Here is a 15858-nt window from a genome sequence, read left to right as displayed (position 1 = left end):
TATGTATTTCTAGCCAACGCCTTTGCTGAGAATTCCAGATGAGACTTCAGAGCGTGCAAGATAAGATAACCTGGCAGCCCCGAACAGCGTTCCCCTGCAGCCCTGCCTCAGCTAGGTTCAAACCATCTGCCCCTTTCTGTTCCTGCCAGGCTTCATGCAGTTTCTGTAATATTTCCTCCTATTCCTTTCAGATGAGCTGCTTCAGGAGCAACGTGCAGACATGGATCAGTTCACATCCTCCATTTCTGAATCCCAGGTGGATGTCAGAGTGAGCTCCGAGGAGAGCGAAGAAATTCCCCTGGAGGGCAAACCTTTCCGTCCGTTCCAGGTGAAAACCTTCCCAGCCTTGTCTGAAAGCGAAGGTATGTGGAACTGAGAATTGGGTTCACTGGCTTTACAAAAACGTAGGCATTTTTCCTTAGCCGGTAGGCTCAGCTCGGTGGCACAGAAAGCTCCATCCCTTTGGGTGATTTAAGAGTAAAGCAGTCGCCCCAGCAGCACCCCTCAGACTCTGTCCCTTGGGAAGAGGCAGTGCCGCTAGTAATTTGCACTGAGCTGCTGTCTTGATTTTCCAATTCTTCTCTTTGCAAGATTGTCTCATCTCTTTCCATTTTGTAGGGAGTGTTAAATTTTTACTGCGTGGCTTGACTCTGGAATTGATTTTCAGCCTTTAACCAAAACGCTCTCATGTAATGCTAAGTCTTTGTGCCGTGACCTGCTGAAGGGCCGCAGGAATCCTCTTGTTTGTTTTCTTTAAAAATAGATATCTATGTTTTTTGTATCGTCGGGTGTTGACAGCTGGTGTGTGCGTGTGTATTTATTTTAAAAATGTTTGAACGGTCCTGAGCTTAAAGAAAGCTGTAGACTAAAAGCTTTTCCCAGGGTCTGAGTCAGAAATCATGCGCAAGCCTTTTTTTCCTTTCTCTCTTAATCTCCTTTCTCTGCTATTTTTGTTTTTGTTTTCCCTCCTGCTAGATCCTCAGCCGGATTTGTACCATCCAATGAAAAAAGGTTGGTTCTAAGCTGCTCCCTCACAAGTGCTTTCGATCACTCTCCTACCTTCTCAGTGTGTTTGGTAGCTTCATTTTAGTTTCATACTCACCTTTATTTTCATTTCCCTGCTCTCATTTAGATCAGCAACTCTCGATTTTGCTTGTTTAGGCCTAGTGTTAAAGCTAGTCTGAGCGTCTAATTGTGTGTGTTCCCCTCTGATGGGCTCGCAAGGCGTCTCAGAGTGCGTGGAGTAGCTTCTTTGCTCTCAAGAAATGTGGGCCTAGCCGTCTGCCTGCAGCCGGGCAGTCCTTTGCACCTCTCCATGCATACTCACGTTCGGCACTTCTCAAAATAAACCTTGCAGCGCTGATGGTAAATAGTCTTAGAGGCTCTTCTGCCTGCCGTGGAATCTGTCCTTACCGCCCGATGGTAAATGAGGAATGAGAGTGCTGCAGCAGACAGAGGCTGTGTTTCCTGGATAAATGTCTTTGTAGATATTATAGAGTGCAGCTAGTCTGGGACAGATAGGAGATTCCTTCTTTGTGTTTGTGGTCTCCTCGGCATCACCTTTTCACAAGTAGCATCTCTCCGTACTAGCAAAGTCCTGTGTGATTATCCATTTCTCCTTCAGCTCGTTATTCATTCTGCAGTAACTCAGTGCCTGGCTAAAAAAGGGGCTGCCTGGGCTTTAGGAGCAGCACAGAAACATTGGCATTAAATGAAATCCTCTGCTAGCGACACAGTCTCAGGTAAAGATCAGGCCTGGCTGGTCTGCTACAACAGATCTAGTTCCTGAAGTAGAAATGGAAGGCTCATTCTTAAAATGGTCCTGCAGAGCAGTGGTACCTGTGCTCGGTGTGGGGAGTAAACCCAGCGTCTTAATCTGCCTTTGGTCCCAGATATAGCCATACATACGTGGATATAGATATAGGTATATGCAGAATCTCAAAGGGAGCAAAGGATTTTGCTAATAATCATTTAATACGAACACAAGCAGTTTTGTAACATGGTGAAGGCCAGATAGCTTGAAACTATTCTCGTTACCAGCCTTTCTCTACAAATACAAGTCACCTTCATCCCTCGTGTAGAACAGCGTACAGCTAATTCAGTGTACCGGCTGCTCTGGAAAGAACTGGGACAGCCTTTAGTTTGAAATTTTTTTAATTTTTTTTTTTGTTGACTTAAAGATGGTAAATATAGGCTGGTTCTCCCCGTTTGAGTAAAGGGAAGAGTTTCTGATGACTCGGGACAAGATTATATCCTATGCTTGCCCCTTCTCTCCCTTTCCTTTTCATTTTATGAGGGCTGATAGGGAGTTTTGGGGGTTCTTTTTGTGCGTGTGCGTGGGTTTTTTTCCCTGAGAAGTATATAACCTAAACCGTGCCTTTGAGCTACGTAGAACTGGGTCTGTTATTTGGTACAGCGCTCCGGCAAACAGCAAAGCTGAGTGCAGCAGCTGAGCTCCCAGCCCTGGAGACTGTGCTACGTTGGCTCCTGAGAATTGAGTCGAGCAGCCATAGGCCAAAAGCTGACACAGGAATTCTCTGAAAACCATTTGCGACGAGTCTCTCCAGAAAACCCCAATCATTGACTTTCACAATAACATGACCTGCTTCGACAGCCGTGAGAAGTCAGACTGGCAGTCTTGGCCGTGCTTGGAATCTGATTACTGTCTCCAAAGAACCGTACAGGAAAAAGGGGATGCACTAAAACCCGAGATACTTCTTTTGGGAGGAGTTGGAGTGAAACGTTAGTTTCCTTGGCGTTTTCAGGCAGTAAAAGCTTGTCACCGTAAAAACTTGCCTCGGCGCCAACTAGCCTTTCCTTGCATCTCATCAAAGAACACGCTGCCAGTTTCACCGGCAGTTGACATAATGTCTTAGGCAACCTGCAAGCTCAGCAGCTTGTGGAGAGGTGTATGCTATCACGGACGAAGTGTTAAGTGCTGTAGTAATGTTTCCCCCACCTCGTGCTCCTCCTCGGAGAGACCCCGCTGTGGGTTTTAGGCTTCGCTGTCCTGCTTTTGCATTAGGGAGGCATAGGTGTTGTGAAGGACATCGCGTTGTCCCTACTGATAATGGAACACTGGCGTTCTCCTAACTCGCTGTGTTATGTTAGGTCTGCGTATCTTGCATCGGGCTCTTCTGTTATTGATCTGATCTGTTTATAAACGCTTCAGATCAAAACAGTCTATGCAGAGCAGCCGCCTTCTGTTAATTGATATTCTCCTCTTCAGCCTATGCTAGTTTCAGCCTAGAAATGGGTGAGTGATGTTCTGGTACAAAGGCTAGTGGAGCTCTTCGCTCCTCCCTTGCCCTGGGATTTATTGTTTCTGGGCTCGTGCCAGATACGGGACAGCAGCTCATTACGGAGCCGTGCTGGGTGACCTTGAGATTCTTATTCCCGAGGCACTTGCTGATGCGCTTGATTTCAAAAGAATGGGTGATGCTGAGCATGCGGTTGCGAGCGTTCCTGGCGCGCTGGCTCTCAGCGGAGAGGAGATGTGCTCTTCCGTCACGGGGGTCACGCTGAGGCGGCGGTGACCCGGGGTGACACTTGCAGAAAGGAGCTGCGCGCTCACAGTTTGTGTTACGTGTTGCCTCGGACCTTCTCTAACAGCGGCACTTTAACAGTATGGTATTTCTGAATTTACACTTCAGCCCGGTTGTGGTGAGTCTTGTCTGCTCGTCTCATTGCCACCTCATTTCCCCTCATTAACAGAACCCCCCCCCGATCACTCGTCACCGTAGCCTAGCTTATGAGCTCCCCTTCTGACACAACAGCATGAAGACAGATTAATAATCAGCGGTCCGTGCGGTTAAACATGCTAGCCATGGAAGCTCTACCAAGAGTAGGTAACCCTTCCGAAATGTCGCCGGGGACTGGCTAACGGTCCCTGCCTTGCTCTTTTGTGCAGGTTCGGGCATGACTGAGTTGGATGGGCTGATCGGCGCTGAAGAAAAAGTGATTAACAGCAAGAACAAAGTGGATGAAAATGTGGTGAGCTCTCCACCTTTTATTTTGTAAAGCAAAGCCTGCCATGGACACTAATTAATAGCGGTGGCTTATTTCCATGTCTTCTTCCTGCTTACAGAATGTCAGTGTATTCATTATCCATATGGTGTGGGGGAGTCAGTTTTCTGACTATTGTAGGCTCTTAATACTGATTAGCATCAGAAGGGTGGGAGGGCGAGGGAAGGAGAGAGATCTAGATCTTTGGCGGTCTGAGCTGGAGAGAAGCGTCTGATTTACTAACTGCTTTCCCAAGCAGAGACCCTTTGATACGCCTTTATTTTAGCTAGGTGGCTTGCTGTCTGAATGCACTGAACGCTGGTGTGTTCCATCTGCCTTCCCACCTATTTTTCATGGCGAGAAAGGCCTTCTCACCTTCTCAAGGTGAGCGACCCAGTAGGTGTTAGCTCTGTCCACGCTGTAAAGAATTCACTAGGTCAGAGCGGCTGCCGACTTGCCTCAGTTCCCTGGGTTAAAAAAAGAAAAAAAAGGCGACTTTTGAGAGTTTTCTTTTAAAATTGTTCTAAGCCACAGGTTAGATCTGACATGACAGAAATGCTGTGTCCAAGGCAAGTACCTAGTTCTTTGATTTTTTTGAGGTCATCTGACCATCCCAATGGTTGCAGTATTAACTCGGGTGGCTTTAAAAGTTGGAGAACGTCCCACGCTGTTGAGAGCAGGGGAAAGATGGTAGGCGGTGCTGAGCCTTGCTAGTGTTCATTAGAGGTCTCTTGTCTGCTTCATATTCCTTCTCCCACCGGTTTTCTATGGCTCCTTTCATAAAACGCTTTTGTGACTGTTTTCAGGTAATTGATGAAACCCTTGATGTGAAGGAGATGATTTTCAATGCGGAGCGTGTCGGTGGGCTGGTGGACGAGCCGGTATGTATGTGGCTACCGAGTCTAGCTGCGCAATCGGCGAATTCCTAAAGCTGGATTTCGGTTCCTGATCGTTAGAGAATTCCAGGGATTCGGTGCCTTGACTCCGCTCTGGGAGCTCCTGCAGAGCGTAATGCAGCACAGCGTTTCTGCAGAAAGACGTATACACTAAATGCACGTAGATGCTAACCAGTAGCAAAAGTCTTCTGTGGGATAGGAAAGCGGTGTGGGTCAGTGCCTGTCCAGAGTGCCTAAGTGGGGAAGCAGTTTTGTGTTCATTATTCTTTTGGTGAAATATTTTGAGGTGAAATATTTACGCTGTCTAGTCATGTCTTGATACCACAGGTGGTTGAAGACCTTATTGGTGGCCAACCGTTTAGGTTTGCATTTAGCGGCGCGTCTCCCGCATTTCTCTTCCTCTACCCGTTCCCTTGTTTTCTTCCCTCCAGGATAACGACAACTCCCTTCGCGACGACTTCAGTTTCAGCAGCAGCGCCCTTATTGGTCTGTTGGTGATTGCTGTTGCCATAGCTACCGTTATAGTCATCAGCTTGGTGATGCTGAGGAAGAGGCAGTATGGGACCATCAGCCATGGAATTGTGGAGGTGAGAAACAACTCCCGCTCCATAACCGAGGATGAAAATAGTCAGCCTTGAATCACATGTTGTGTGTAGGGGGCGAAGATGGCAGTAGCTGCCAAGCCATCAGCTGCTCCTCTCCGAGCTAGATGGGACTTAACTCTGTAGCTGCTGACATCTTCGTCGCTTATTTATTAGTTTGCAGGTACCAGGCATCCGTGTGCCATGCTGGGACCTGTCACCTCACAGTTGTATTCGCTTGTCACAAGGAATTCAATCAGGCTTCCCTGTCTGGCTCAGGATAGGATTTAGCAGTAAATGAGCTTTTCAGGCGATATCTTTAGCGGGGGAGTAAGTCAGTCAATCTGTAGCGATTTGTCCTCCCAACTACTGTAACAACTATTAAGACAGTGCGATCGGCTGAACGCTGAGAAGCGGTTCCTTCTTCTTCCCTCTGCCTCCAACACGCACATTTGTAATGACAGCTTAATGGAGTCTGCAGAAAGCTGCTTTTCTCCTTTGCCCAACCCATGTGTGAAATTGTAATGACCTCCTTAATGAGAGAAGCGGGTCCCAAATTTGCAACGTTAGCTAACTCATTAGAGATTTAGCCTGGAGAAGAGAAGGCTCCGGGGAGACCTTCCAGCCCCTTCCAGGCCCTCAAGGGGCTCCAGGAAAGCTGGGGAGGGACTCTGGAGCAGGGAGGGGAGCCACGGGACGAGGGGGAAGGGTTTTACACTGGAAGAGGGGAGACTTAGATTGGATATTGAGAGGAAATCCTTTGCTGTGAGGGTGGTGAGCCCCTGGCCCAGGGTGCCCAGAGAAGCTGTGGCTGCCCCATCCCTGGAGGGGTTCAAGGCCAGGTTGGCCGGGGCTTGGAGCAGCCTGGGCTGGTGGGAGGTGTCCCTGCCCAGGGCAGGGGGTGGAACGAGGTGACCTTTAAGATGCTTTCCAACTCTTAACTATTCTGTGATTTGTGGAGAACGTCCCCAAAGACGTGGGGGCAGGCAGGAGGCATTAGCACCCAAACGAGGAGCTCTCTTAAGCAAATTATGGTTTTGTGGCTTGCCTTTTTTTTTTTCCTGTTTACTGCTTGCCACGGTATTTCCGGTGTTTCTCTGCCGGCTCTTGTTACTATGAAATAAGGCCTGCAAGTACCTCCTTTATTAACCGGTGACTGTCTGTTCTTTCTCAAGGTTGACCCGATGCTTACCCCAGAAGAGCGGCATCTGAGCAAGATGCAAAACCATGGCTACGAGAACCCCACTTACAAATACCTGGAGCAGATGCAGATATAAAAGAGATGAAGATACAACAGCCCTGACCGGGAGAGGCGCGGGGCGAAGGGCCAAAGTGGTCCAGCGTTTTGGATCGACTACTGACCAACAGTTGCTTTGAGAGGACTTCATCTTACATTCAGAACTCCTGGATCATTAAGACTATAATTACTACTGTAGAGTTGCAATTTCCATTCTTTTAAATGGGTGAAGAAATGATAATATAACAATATGATATATAAATCTCCTTAAATGGGAAAAATGGATCTATTGCAGATATTTGACTGAGATGTAGTTTTCCTTTTTTTTTTTTTAATAATCTGAAAAATACCAGTTCTGTTGTACTGTTGTCTGATACAAGCTCTATATATATAAAATGGAAAATGTTGATTTTTATTTCTGATAGACCACCTGTATATTGAGGGTCATTTGTACCAGCCCGCCTTGTAAAAAGGAGACAGTTGTGGCTCTTTGGTCATTTTGGCTTTTATATATAAAGCAGTATTCTTTTTTCCTTTTTTTTTTTTTTTTTTTTTTTTTTTTTAAAATGAATTTCACTGGGAGTTGCAAAGAGATTAATTTAGGGATAGGATCTATGACAGCATAAGGAAGGAAGCAGTTGGGAATGGTAACTAACAAAAATCCTTATAACAAGAAAAAAAAGAAAAAGAAAAAAAAAAAGAAAAAAAACCCACCCCATCCTCATACGCCAGTGATGTGCACCCTGCTGCTTAGCAGTTTGGGCTCTAGGAATCAAGACTCCCTGGAGGCAAGGAGTTAAAAGGCTTCTAGCATCTCTGTTTATAGTTATTCTAGTGGAATGTTAGAACATGGTTTGTGCATACTGGGGTCTGCACATTCCCCTTCCAGATTCAGTTTCTGCTCTAGAGTTGGAAGTTCCCGGTATTGAATTTCAATCCTCCGTTCTGAACCAGTTTCCTTCAGTACTCACCTGGCATTAACAGCCCCCTCTTGCTACTACATTCTGATTTTCCCCAGCTCTCCTGCCTCACCAACATGGTAAGTAGAGAAGAGAGAGACGCAGGGTTTTTTGAGCCTTCGCGTCTCCTTGGGTGAGGTTGGGCCATAGGCACGGCTTTGGGTGTTTGCCCAGAAATGACAAATCACTGCAATAATCAGGACCTTGGGAGCTGGTGAACACGGAGTTTGCTGTAACTGGGCTTAAAACAGCGGCTCACTTAACTGGGGGTAAGAGAGGGGTAAGTTGGGAAAGGGATACTGCCTGCTTTAAGGGAAATTGGATGCGTAGGCCCCGAGAAGAACAAACGGGGTGTTGTTCCACTCACCATCATGTCTTTGTAATGCTTGTATAGTTGGTGTTAATGCTCACGGCTTTTTTAAATCTGGAGGTTCTGGTAACCTGTGGTGTATTTTTTCTATTTTTCCTGTGACTTTATTTTTTCTTCCCCCTTCCGTGTCTCTTCCCACTATGCACAGATTTACCTGCAAACTCCTTAGTGTGGTCTGTGGGGAATGTACAAAGTTTAAACACATCAATAAACACTTTAACTTCCAGATGGTTTCTTCTCTTTATTCACGGGCTCGCTTAAGTTTCTCTCTCCTCCCACCGCGTCCTCGCCAAACCCGCGGAGACCTTTCCCCGCCTTTTTGTCCACCTTGGCGTCAGCGAGAAGGAACGTGCCGGTATTGAGAATGTGTAGCCGTACCCCAAGTCTTTTGTGGGACTTCCAGACCCTGCTGAGCTTTGCGGAGAGGAGGAGGAGGGATAACGAACCGACGCTGGGTCTCCTGAATAGCATTACGTCCTCAGGCTGCAGCCGTGAGCCGCTGGAGTGCAGGTCAGTTAGAGCGGGGCCTGGCTGTAGAAGACACCAGGACTGGTTCTGCGGGGCCCGTATTCCCCGCACGTCTTAGAAATTGGGCTGGACAGAAGAAGGGGGGCTGCAGGAGACGCTCATATTCATAGATAAGAGGGTAGAGAAGGTGACAGGCCTCCAACAGTGACACAGTTTCCTCGAACGCTTCCCGTTGTGGATGGCAGGATCTGAAATACGTTGGAGACATGAAGAGCCTGGGGCAGTATTGGCTAACCGTGCTAGCGTTTACTGCGTCGCTTCTGCTGGGTTTGTTTTATGAAGTTGGCTGGTTTAACTTTCTCTTCCAGAACACCTGAAACGAACAGCCTGTAAAGCTGTCTCTGCTCCTGTATGTCATTCCTCTTGTGTTTTCCTTCTTGGAAGTGTGACCTCGAATGCAAATTCCTTCTCTCTCGCGTCTCGGTGAAATGACCGAAGAGTCATTGCCATTCGAATGCTGTTTTAGGAGGCCAAGAGAGAGAATTAATCTCCCTTCGCGTTGAAGTGAGCAGTTCCCACTAGGTTTGAATGGAGAGGGGGAGAGGAGGCAGGAGAAAAGCTGAAGGCTTAGTAATTTGGAATAGGAAATAATTGTGTGTCCTGTTTCTCCTTAAACGTGGGCTCCTTGGTTCCACTGGAACTTCCATCTTCTGGTTAAATTATTCAGACGCTGCAGGAAGGAACAGATGCTGGCCTAGAAAATGCCATCTGTTGGCTTGTCACAACTACTTGGGAAAGAGTTTTGATTTTAAACGGTAAATTTAATTTAAACGATGCCAGAGCATAATATCCTCAGTCCAAAGCTGTTTCTTGAACTGCACCCTCAGGTAGGCTGACCTGCGAGAGAAACAGATTACCGAGGCTGCGGATTGAATTCCGGAATTGAATTTGGGTATTAGATTTTTCCCTTCGATAAATTCTATTAGTCCTACCAAATAAATACATCAGGCTGGAATCAAAGTCTGTTAGTTACATGCTTTGGCGCAGACTGCCAAGCGCTCCGGATCGATTCTTTATGATGGATTTTGACCGCAGCTTCTGAAAAGTAATGTCTTAAAAATATTCGCCCGAAGGCGGGCGCTGAGACGTGTCCCAGACATTACTGGGATCGGCCCTGCACACGAAGGGCCGGGGTCCCAGCAAAGCGCACGCAGGCTGGTTGGGGAAGGCGTCGAGATGTTCATCGCGATAAGATGCTTAAAATTAAATGGTCCGGAGCACGGGGGAGTAGTTGGTTGGTAAAAATGTGTCCTAGAGAGCTGCGTTTCAGAAGAAAACTGATTTCTGAAAAAAAGTAGCCCTTTGTTTACCTTTTAAGAGCAGCGGCGCGGTTCTCGGTTAAGGAAAAAGGATGTTTGAGAGAGGGGATGGCGAGCAGAGGAGGAAGCGCTGGGTCAGGTTGTCTCCTTCCTTACCGTACAGCTGCTCGTCAGTACCCCTTCTCCCAGGGTGCGGGGCGGGTAATGTAGGTTGAAACCCGTCTGTGCACAACGCTAAGTGGGTGTAGCGTGGGCGGATTCGTCTTACCAGCCTCCCTCGTCTTCCCTGCGGAAAGCGGTGCTTACCGAGACGCGTGTGGAGCCTGTTTCCCACCTTCAGCCCCGGTTGGCAGAAGCCGTCGAAGGTGCTTGTGAGGAGAGGGGCCCACGCGCGCGGCGATGCGCTGCCTCTCCCTGGGCTGCTCCGTCCAAAGGTAACGTTAACCCGACGGAGCACATGAAAAACCCACACGTGTCGGTGGACGAGAAGCTCGACACAAGCTGGCAACGTGCGCTGGCAGCCCAGAAAGCCCCCCGCACCCTGAGCTGCACCCCCAGCAGCGTGGGCAGCAGGGCGAGGGGGGGGATTCTGCCCCTCTGCTCCGCTCTGTGAGACCCCCCCGCAGTGCTGCCTCCAGCGCTGGGGCACCAACAGCAGAAGGACACGGAGCTGTTGGAGCGGGGCCAGAGGAGGCCCCGGAGATGCTGGGAGGGCTGGAGCCCCTCTGCTGGGAGGACAGGCTGAGAGAGCTGGGGGGGTTCAGCCTGGAGAAGAGAAGGCTCCGGGGAGACCTTCCAGCCCCTTCCAGTCCCTCAAGGGGCTCCAGGAAAGCTGGGGAGGGACTCTGGAGCAGGGAGGGGAGCCATGGGATGAAGGGGGAAGGGTTTTACACTGGCAGAGGGGAGACTGAGATGGGATATCGGGAAGAAATTCTTTGCTGTGAGGGTGGTGAGCCCCTGGCCCAGGTTGCCCAGAGAAGCTGTGGCTGCCCCATCCCTGGAGGGGTTCAAGGCCAGATTGGCCGGGGCTTGGAGCAACCTGGGCTGGTGGGAGGTGTCCCTGCCCAGGGCAGGGGGCGGAACGAGATGGTCTTTAAGTTCCCTTCCAACTCTAACCATTTTGTGATTCTATGAAACCTCCTAATCCTTAGACCGGGGGTGTTTTAGCGCCGAGCGTTGACGGTGCTGGCAGCGAACTGCAGATGTCAGGGTCAGGTGTGCTACGTCCTTTTGTCCAGCTCTAGTGCAGTGCTTAAAGTCGGTGTCATCACACAGGAATTTCTTTGTCTGTATCTCCAGAGCAGTTGCAACTCGCTGTTTGGCATCACTGCTTTGCTCGTGACCATTTTGCAATGGCAGAGGCTTTTGGATGTGCACAGCAAGGGGCAAACAGTGACAGGCCAGGAGAAAGAGCATTTTCACAGGCTGTAGTAACCTAACTGGCAAGCGGAGTAGTAAAACGTGAAGTAGGGAACAGGAGGTGAGCTAAATGCTGGATGAGTGGGTTGTTAAATAGCATCAGCCGGCATCTGGATGGCATCTGGGAGGTTCTCTGAGCGCATGGCGTGCCCGTCGCTGGCAGCATTTGGACTGATGGCGATGGGAAAGGCTGGACCGGGGGGAAGTGGTCGCATTTCCCCAAGAGGCTGCCGTGGCGTATGTCAGCGTGAGGGGGTAAAGACCCTCCAACAGCAGAGGTAAGAGGAGGGGGTGATGGAGTTTGTGAAGCTTAATATCCTCTTCCAGAATTGCTGGCTCTAACTGGAACAACTTGGGCATATTCCTGTTTTCCGGCGACTTCCTCGTCCTCTCCCCTTACAGCTCCGTGGAGCTGCGGGTCTTACAGCCCGGCCGTGTGTGTGCTGGGAGGGTACGTGACTTAGCAGATTTTCTGTTGGCCATAGACTTCCCCAGATGGTCCCTGTGACCTCGGGATGGGCGAGCAGAAGGGGCAGGGGGAGCCAGCGTTACCCGTGAATTTTCCTCCTAGCATCCTCTAACGCCCTGCAGTCGCCATGGCAACGCGAGAGGGTCCAAATCCTTCCTCCGAGCCTGGGCTGGAGGCCACCCTGGGGACAGAAACCCCTCCAAGGCTGGCTGCCTGAGCTTCTCACCGTCTTTTCACACGAGAGCAGGGATTCCCCTCAGCCCTTCCTCTTCCCCACCCGCCCCCTGCCAGCGTTACGTGGCGGGGAGCCCCTCCGTTCTCCAGCTGGAGACGGCGTGGATGTGCAAACAGCCCCACGGATCACCTCCAAGTCCATGCCCGCACCACTGCGGCTCTCCTCCCCTCCACCGCGTAGCGATCGGGGAAGCATCCGAGGCTCTGAAGGTGTTTGCTCCTTGCTTTGAACCCCCCACTGACACCAGCTGTGTGCCGTGCTCTTCCTTCCAGGTGTCGGCGGTGCTCGGAGAGAGGAGGAGGAGGAGGAGGAGGAGGATGCGATTCCCCCCTGTTCCGTGGAGGCCACCACTCATGCGAAACCTGGTGCCTTCTGAGACTGCCGTTAGCTTTACCGGGAGCTGCGGGGTTCCTTCCGTCGGAGGAAGTGGAAGACGCATTTTCTGCGAGAAAGGAAGCTGGGCATTACGAGGATGAAAGGTACTTTATTTACCACGTAAGCCGCGGCGACTTTAGCAGTCTGCAGATAGCTGTAAAGCTACAGAGAGGCATCTCTGGTGCCGTAGCCTTGAGAAGGTCCACGTTAGCTGGGTGGCGGGGACTCTTCCCGCCGCTTTTCCCCAGCAGGCTGAGTTCTATATCCTAAACTTCTGGGGAGGCGATGCCGTGGAGGAGGCTGGCTGTCCTGCAGGGCGCGTTTGCTCGCTGACCGCGTGAGGTCCCGTGGGTTCTCCTTCCGCTGGGAGAAACAAATACCGGCTTAAATTGTTTGGAAATCTAAGTGTGAGAGGCTGAGGGCGCGTTTCTCTTCCGCTGGACGATGTAGGCGAGGGTAAGGAGGATGCTGTTGCGACTGTCGGATTGAATATCCCGTCTGGGTTGTACCGTAGCCGTTGTTTAGTGCGTCCTCCCGCAAGGTCTCCGAGGCGAAGGGGCCTGTCTAGCAACGTCAAGCTCAAAATAGAGGAAAATTCTGGTCTTTTGGAACGTGCCAGGGTGGATTTGTCTTTATTTATTTTTTTAGCCGAAAGCGCAGCTGCTTTTGGAGAAATACCTGCAGGGAGAAAGTGGCGTAAAGGCTTTCTGAGCAGGGGGAGGGAGGGAGGGATGGATTCCCTCGCCTGCTCCCTGGGTGGCTGCCGGGAAGGGTACCCGGAGACCTGGAATTCCTTCTCCGGAGCTGGGCTTGGTGCCCCCAGGATGTGCCTTTGAACAGGGAGCAAAGAGAAGCAGTCCCAAAAGCGATCGGGTTGAAGAGAGATGTTACGAGGTGGGCTCTTTGTGTCGCTGCCCGGGTTTGCGGGGTGTGTTTGGGAAAGGGGGGGGGGGGATGTTGTTTGTCTGCAGCGGAGACTGGCACAAGAACAGAGCGGAGCCGATCCTCTCGGGGCTGGCACACCGCGTAACCAAATGCAAGGTGAGTAATAATCTTTTTTTTTTTTTTTTTCCTCCAGCGTGGCGGTTTGGCAGGGAGTAATCCTGCAGCTGGTGGAGAAACGTAGGTTGGGAGGGATTTCTGGGGGACATCTCGCCCAACTCACTCCCAAGTCAGGCCAGGTCTCCGTGTGGTTGAATATAATGCTGCCTTTCCCCGCAGCGGCTCCCTTTCCCCTGTCCGTGGGTTTTGGGGCCCCATAAACTACGAGGATTTATTCCATGGGGTCAGTAAAGTCTAAAGGTGAATTCGTACTTCATCCTAACAGGAAAAACGCATCTCTTTTTTTTTTTTTTTTTTTTTTTTTTTTTTCTCTCCACTGAGCAAATGTATGTATTTGCAGCTTTTCTTCTGGGGATGCAGTCCTTGTGATGCTAAACCCTACTTTTCTGCATGGAGGGAAGGGTCCTGGCTGTCTTTTTTCTTTTTCTTTTTTTTTTTTATTTATTCTTTTGATCTAAGAGGATAATCTCTGCTTTACAGGCTTCGAGGCTTTGAACATGAGCTTTCAGCAGGCGACGCTCCTCCTTGCGCAGCGTCTTTGGAGAAGGGCTCGTTGCCACGTGGGTACTTGCGCGCTGGAAAAGAAACGAATTGCAGGCCCAAGCGATGGTCTGGCTGCCTTTATGGTGGTTTGTGGTTTTTTCCGGGCTGAATTTCATTTTCAACGTTTGCTGGTGCCGCAAGTTTTGAGCAAATCACCGGAGCTGAGAATCGGAGCCAGACCGGGGACCGTCCCCCGGCGACGTTTGGATTGAGCTCTTGGCTATCACCCGTTTTGTGTAGTCTGTGTATTTTGTGCCCTTTGCTCGTTGTTTTGGGAGTGTTTTTTTTCTTACTGCTGCGGGTGAATACCAAGAAGATCGCAGAGGATGCTGCATCCTTCATTTTTCAAGATGATGCATCAAGAGCTACCAGCCAAAGAGGGGAAAAGTCCTTGTGTTTCACTTTCAGGCCTATTTGCTTCGGTTTATTTTTAAATCTAGAGCCCACTTGAATTTTCTACAATCTGAAATCATGAGTGGGGAGTTTGAATCTTCCCCAGAAATGTATTTTGTTATCCAGCGCGGTGCCACAAGTTGGGTATCGCACGCTTTAGGTTTAGATGGTGTGGTTTTGCCGGTGCTGTCAGTTCACATTGTAACAAGGGACTTAGTCACGGGCTTATTTCTGAGACGTTCAAGTGTTCTCTCCTTGTACAGACCACATACTCGGTAAGGGGGGCTGGACCGAGTCCACCCAGTAACGCATGGATGGGGAGCGCGTTTGAAAGATCGTCGTGAAGGAAGACAGAAGCTACGATGAAATTTTTTTTCCCAACGAAGGACTTTTACACATTTTTCTCCCTCCCCTCAAAGAGGTGGTTGTGGTGTGTTCTTTGGGCTTGTGCTGACATTTTGGGTCCTCTTTGTTATGTACTTATACGGCGGTGACGCTGGTCTGTATGTACTGCTTGCGTTTTAGGGGGTAGAGCTGAATAAAAACGCAGGACTTAGCCTCGGGTGGGGGACTTGTATTTCTTTTTTTTTTTATTTTTTTTTGTAAAAACTCGAGGAGGGGGGGAGCTGCAATTTTCATTTCTACGATCCTATATGTCAGGCCGGAACCTATCTCCTGCGTTTTGGTTTTTTTGGCTGGGGAGAGGGGGGAAACACTGGAGGAGGGTTTTTTTTTTTCTTTATTTTCTTTTCTTTTTTATTTTCTTTTCTTTTTTATTATTTATTATTTTTCATAAGGTTTTATTGTTTTTATTTTCTTTTATTTTTAAATTATTACTACTTTACTTTTAAAAAGTATTATTACTTTACTTTTTAAAAGTATTATTACTTTACTTAGTATGTTTGGTTTGACTTGACTTGACTTGACCAGACTTCGAGTCGGTGATTCCGTGCAGAGAGATGTGCGTCTTCCTCTGCATCCAATCCATCGTTCTTTACCCAAACTGGACCAAGGTAGAAGAGATGGCACAATTGGGATAAGTCATCTTCTACTTGGAAGCTTCTCCACTTAACACCTGTTACCTGTTGAATCACTGCAACAAGAGAAAGGCAGACAGCAGTTCAAATAAAGCATAAAACATTGAATAAAAGCTTTCTGTCCCAACACGGAGAGACGTGGATTATGCTACACGCCAGCTCTATGCTCCTGTCTATAGACAGTGCGGGCTCCAGCGCTGCGCTTAAGCCTGGCCCAAAAATATAAACTGCATAAGATGAATCAAGTAATACATGAGCTCACAAACATCTTATCCCCTAAGCTCAAGTGATACTTAATCAGTCAGATAATTAATCAATTAGTTACTTACGAAAAATCCCACAGGTGCAGCTCCAAGAGCTAAGCTGTAAGGTGCAGCTCCAGTCCTTCATCCTTTTGCCATTTAAATCTAAATTTTACCTGTGCTTTGCTACGGAACAACATCAGCCAGCTTTGCCTGTAGACACACACGTGCGTGATAACTTAGGTTTC

The 15858-nt window shown here is 49.1% G+C and overlaps 1 protein-coding gene across 8 annotated transcripts in view; it reads left to right on the top strand.

Annotated features, from left to right (window-relative positions):
* APLP2 (amyloid beta precursor like protein 2) overlaps window positions 1-8274 on the top strand; it is a 48207-nt gene extending 39933 nt beyond the window's left edge. For 2 of the 8 annotated variants that reach the window (XM_074560837.1, XM_074560833.1), the window contains 6 exons: window positions 192-362; window positions 976-1011; window positions 3911-3990; window positions 4812-4886; window positions 5333-5488; window positions 6658-8274. In XM_074560837.1, the coding sequence (XP_074416938.1) occupies window positions 192-362; window positions 976-1011; window positions 3911-3990; window positions 4812-4886; window positions 5333-5488; window positions 6658-6759 (620 nt within the window). In that variant the 3' untranslated portion in view covers window positions 6760-8274. Of the gene's footprint in view, window positions 1-191; window positions 363-975; window positions 1012-3910; window positions 3994-4811; window positions 4887-5332; window positions 5489-6657 lie in introns of all 8 variants that reach the window. The other 6 variants (XM_074560836.1, XM_074560832.1, XM_074560838.1 and 3 more) reach the window with 4 other exon arrangements.
* The last annotated feature ends 7584 nt before the right edge of the window (window positions 8275-15858 follow it).

This window comes from Larus michahellis, chromosome 17 (assembly GCF_964199755.1).
Source record: "Larus michahellis chromosome 17, bLarMic1.1, whole genome shotgun sequence".
In the NCBI taxonomy this organism is placed as follows: domain Eukaryota; kingdom Metazoa; phylum Chordata; class Aves; order Charadriiformes; family Laridae; genus Larus; species Larus michahellis.
The sequence above is the reverse complement of the archived record's forward strand: the minus strand, read 5'-3'. Positions and strand labels throughout refer to the sequence as shown.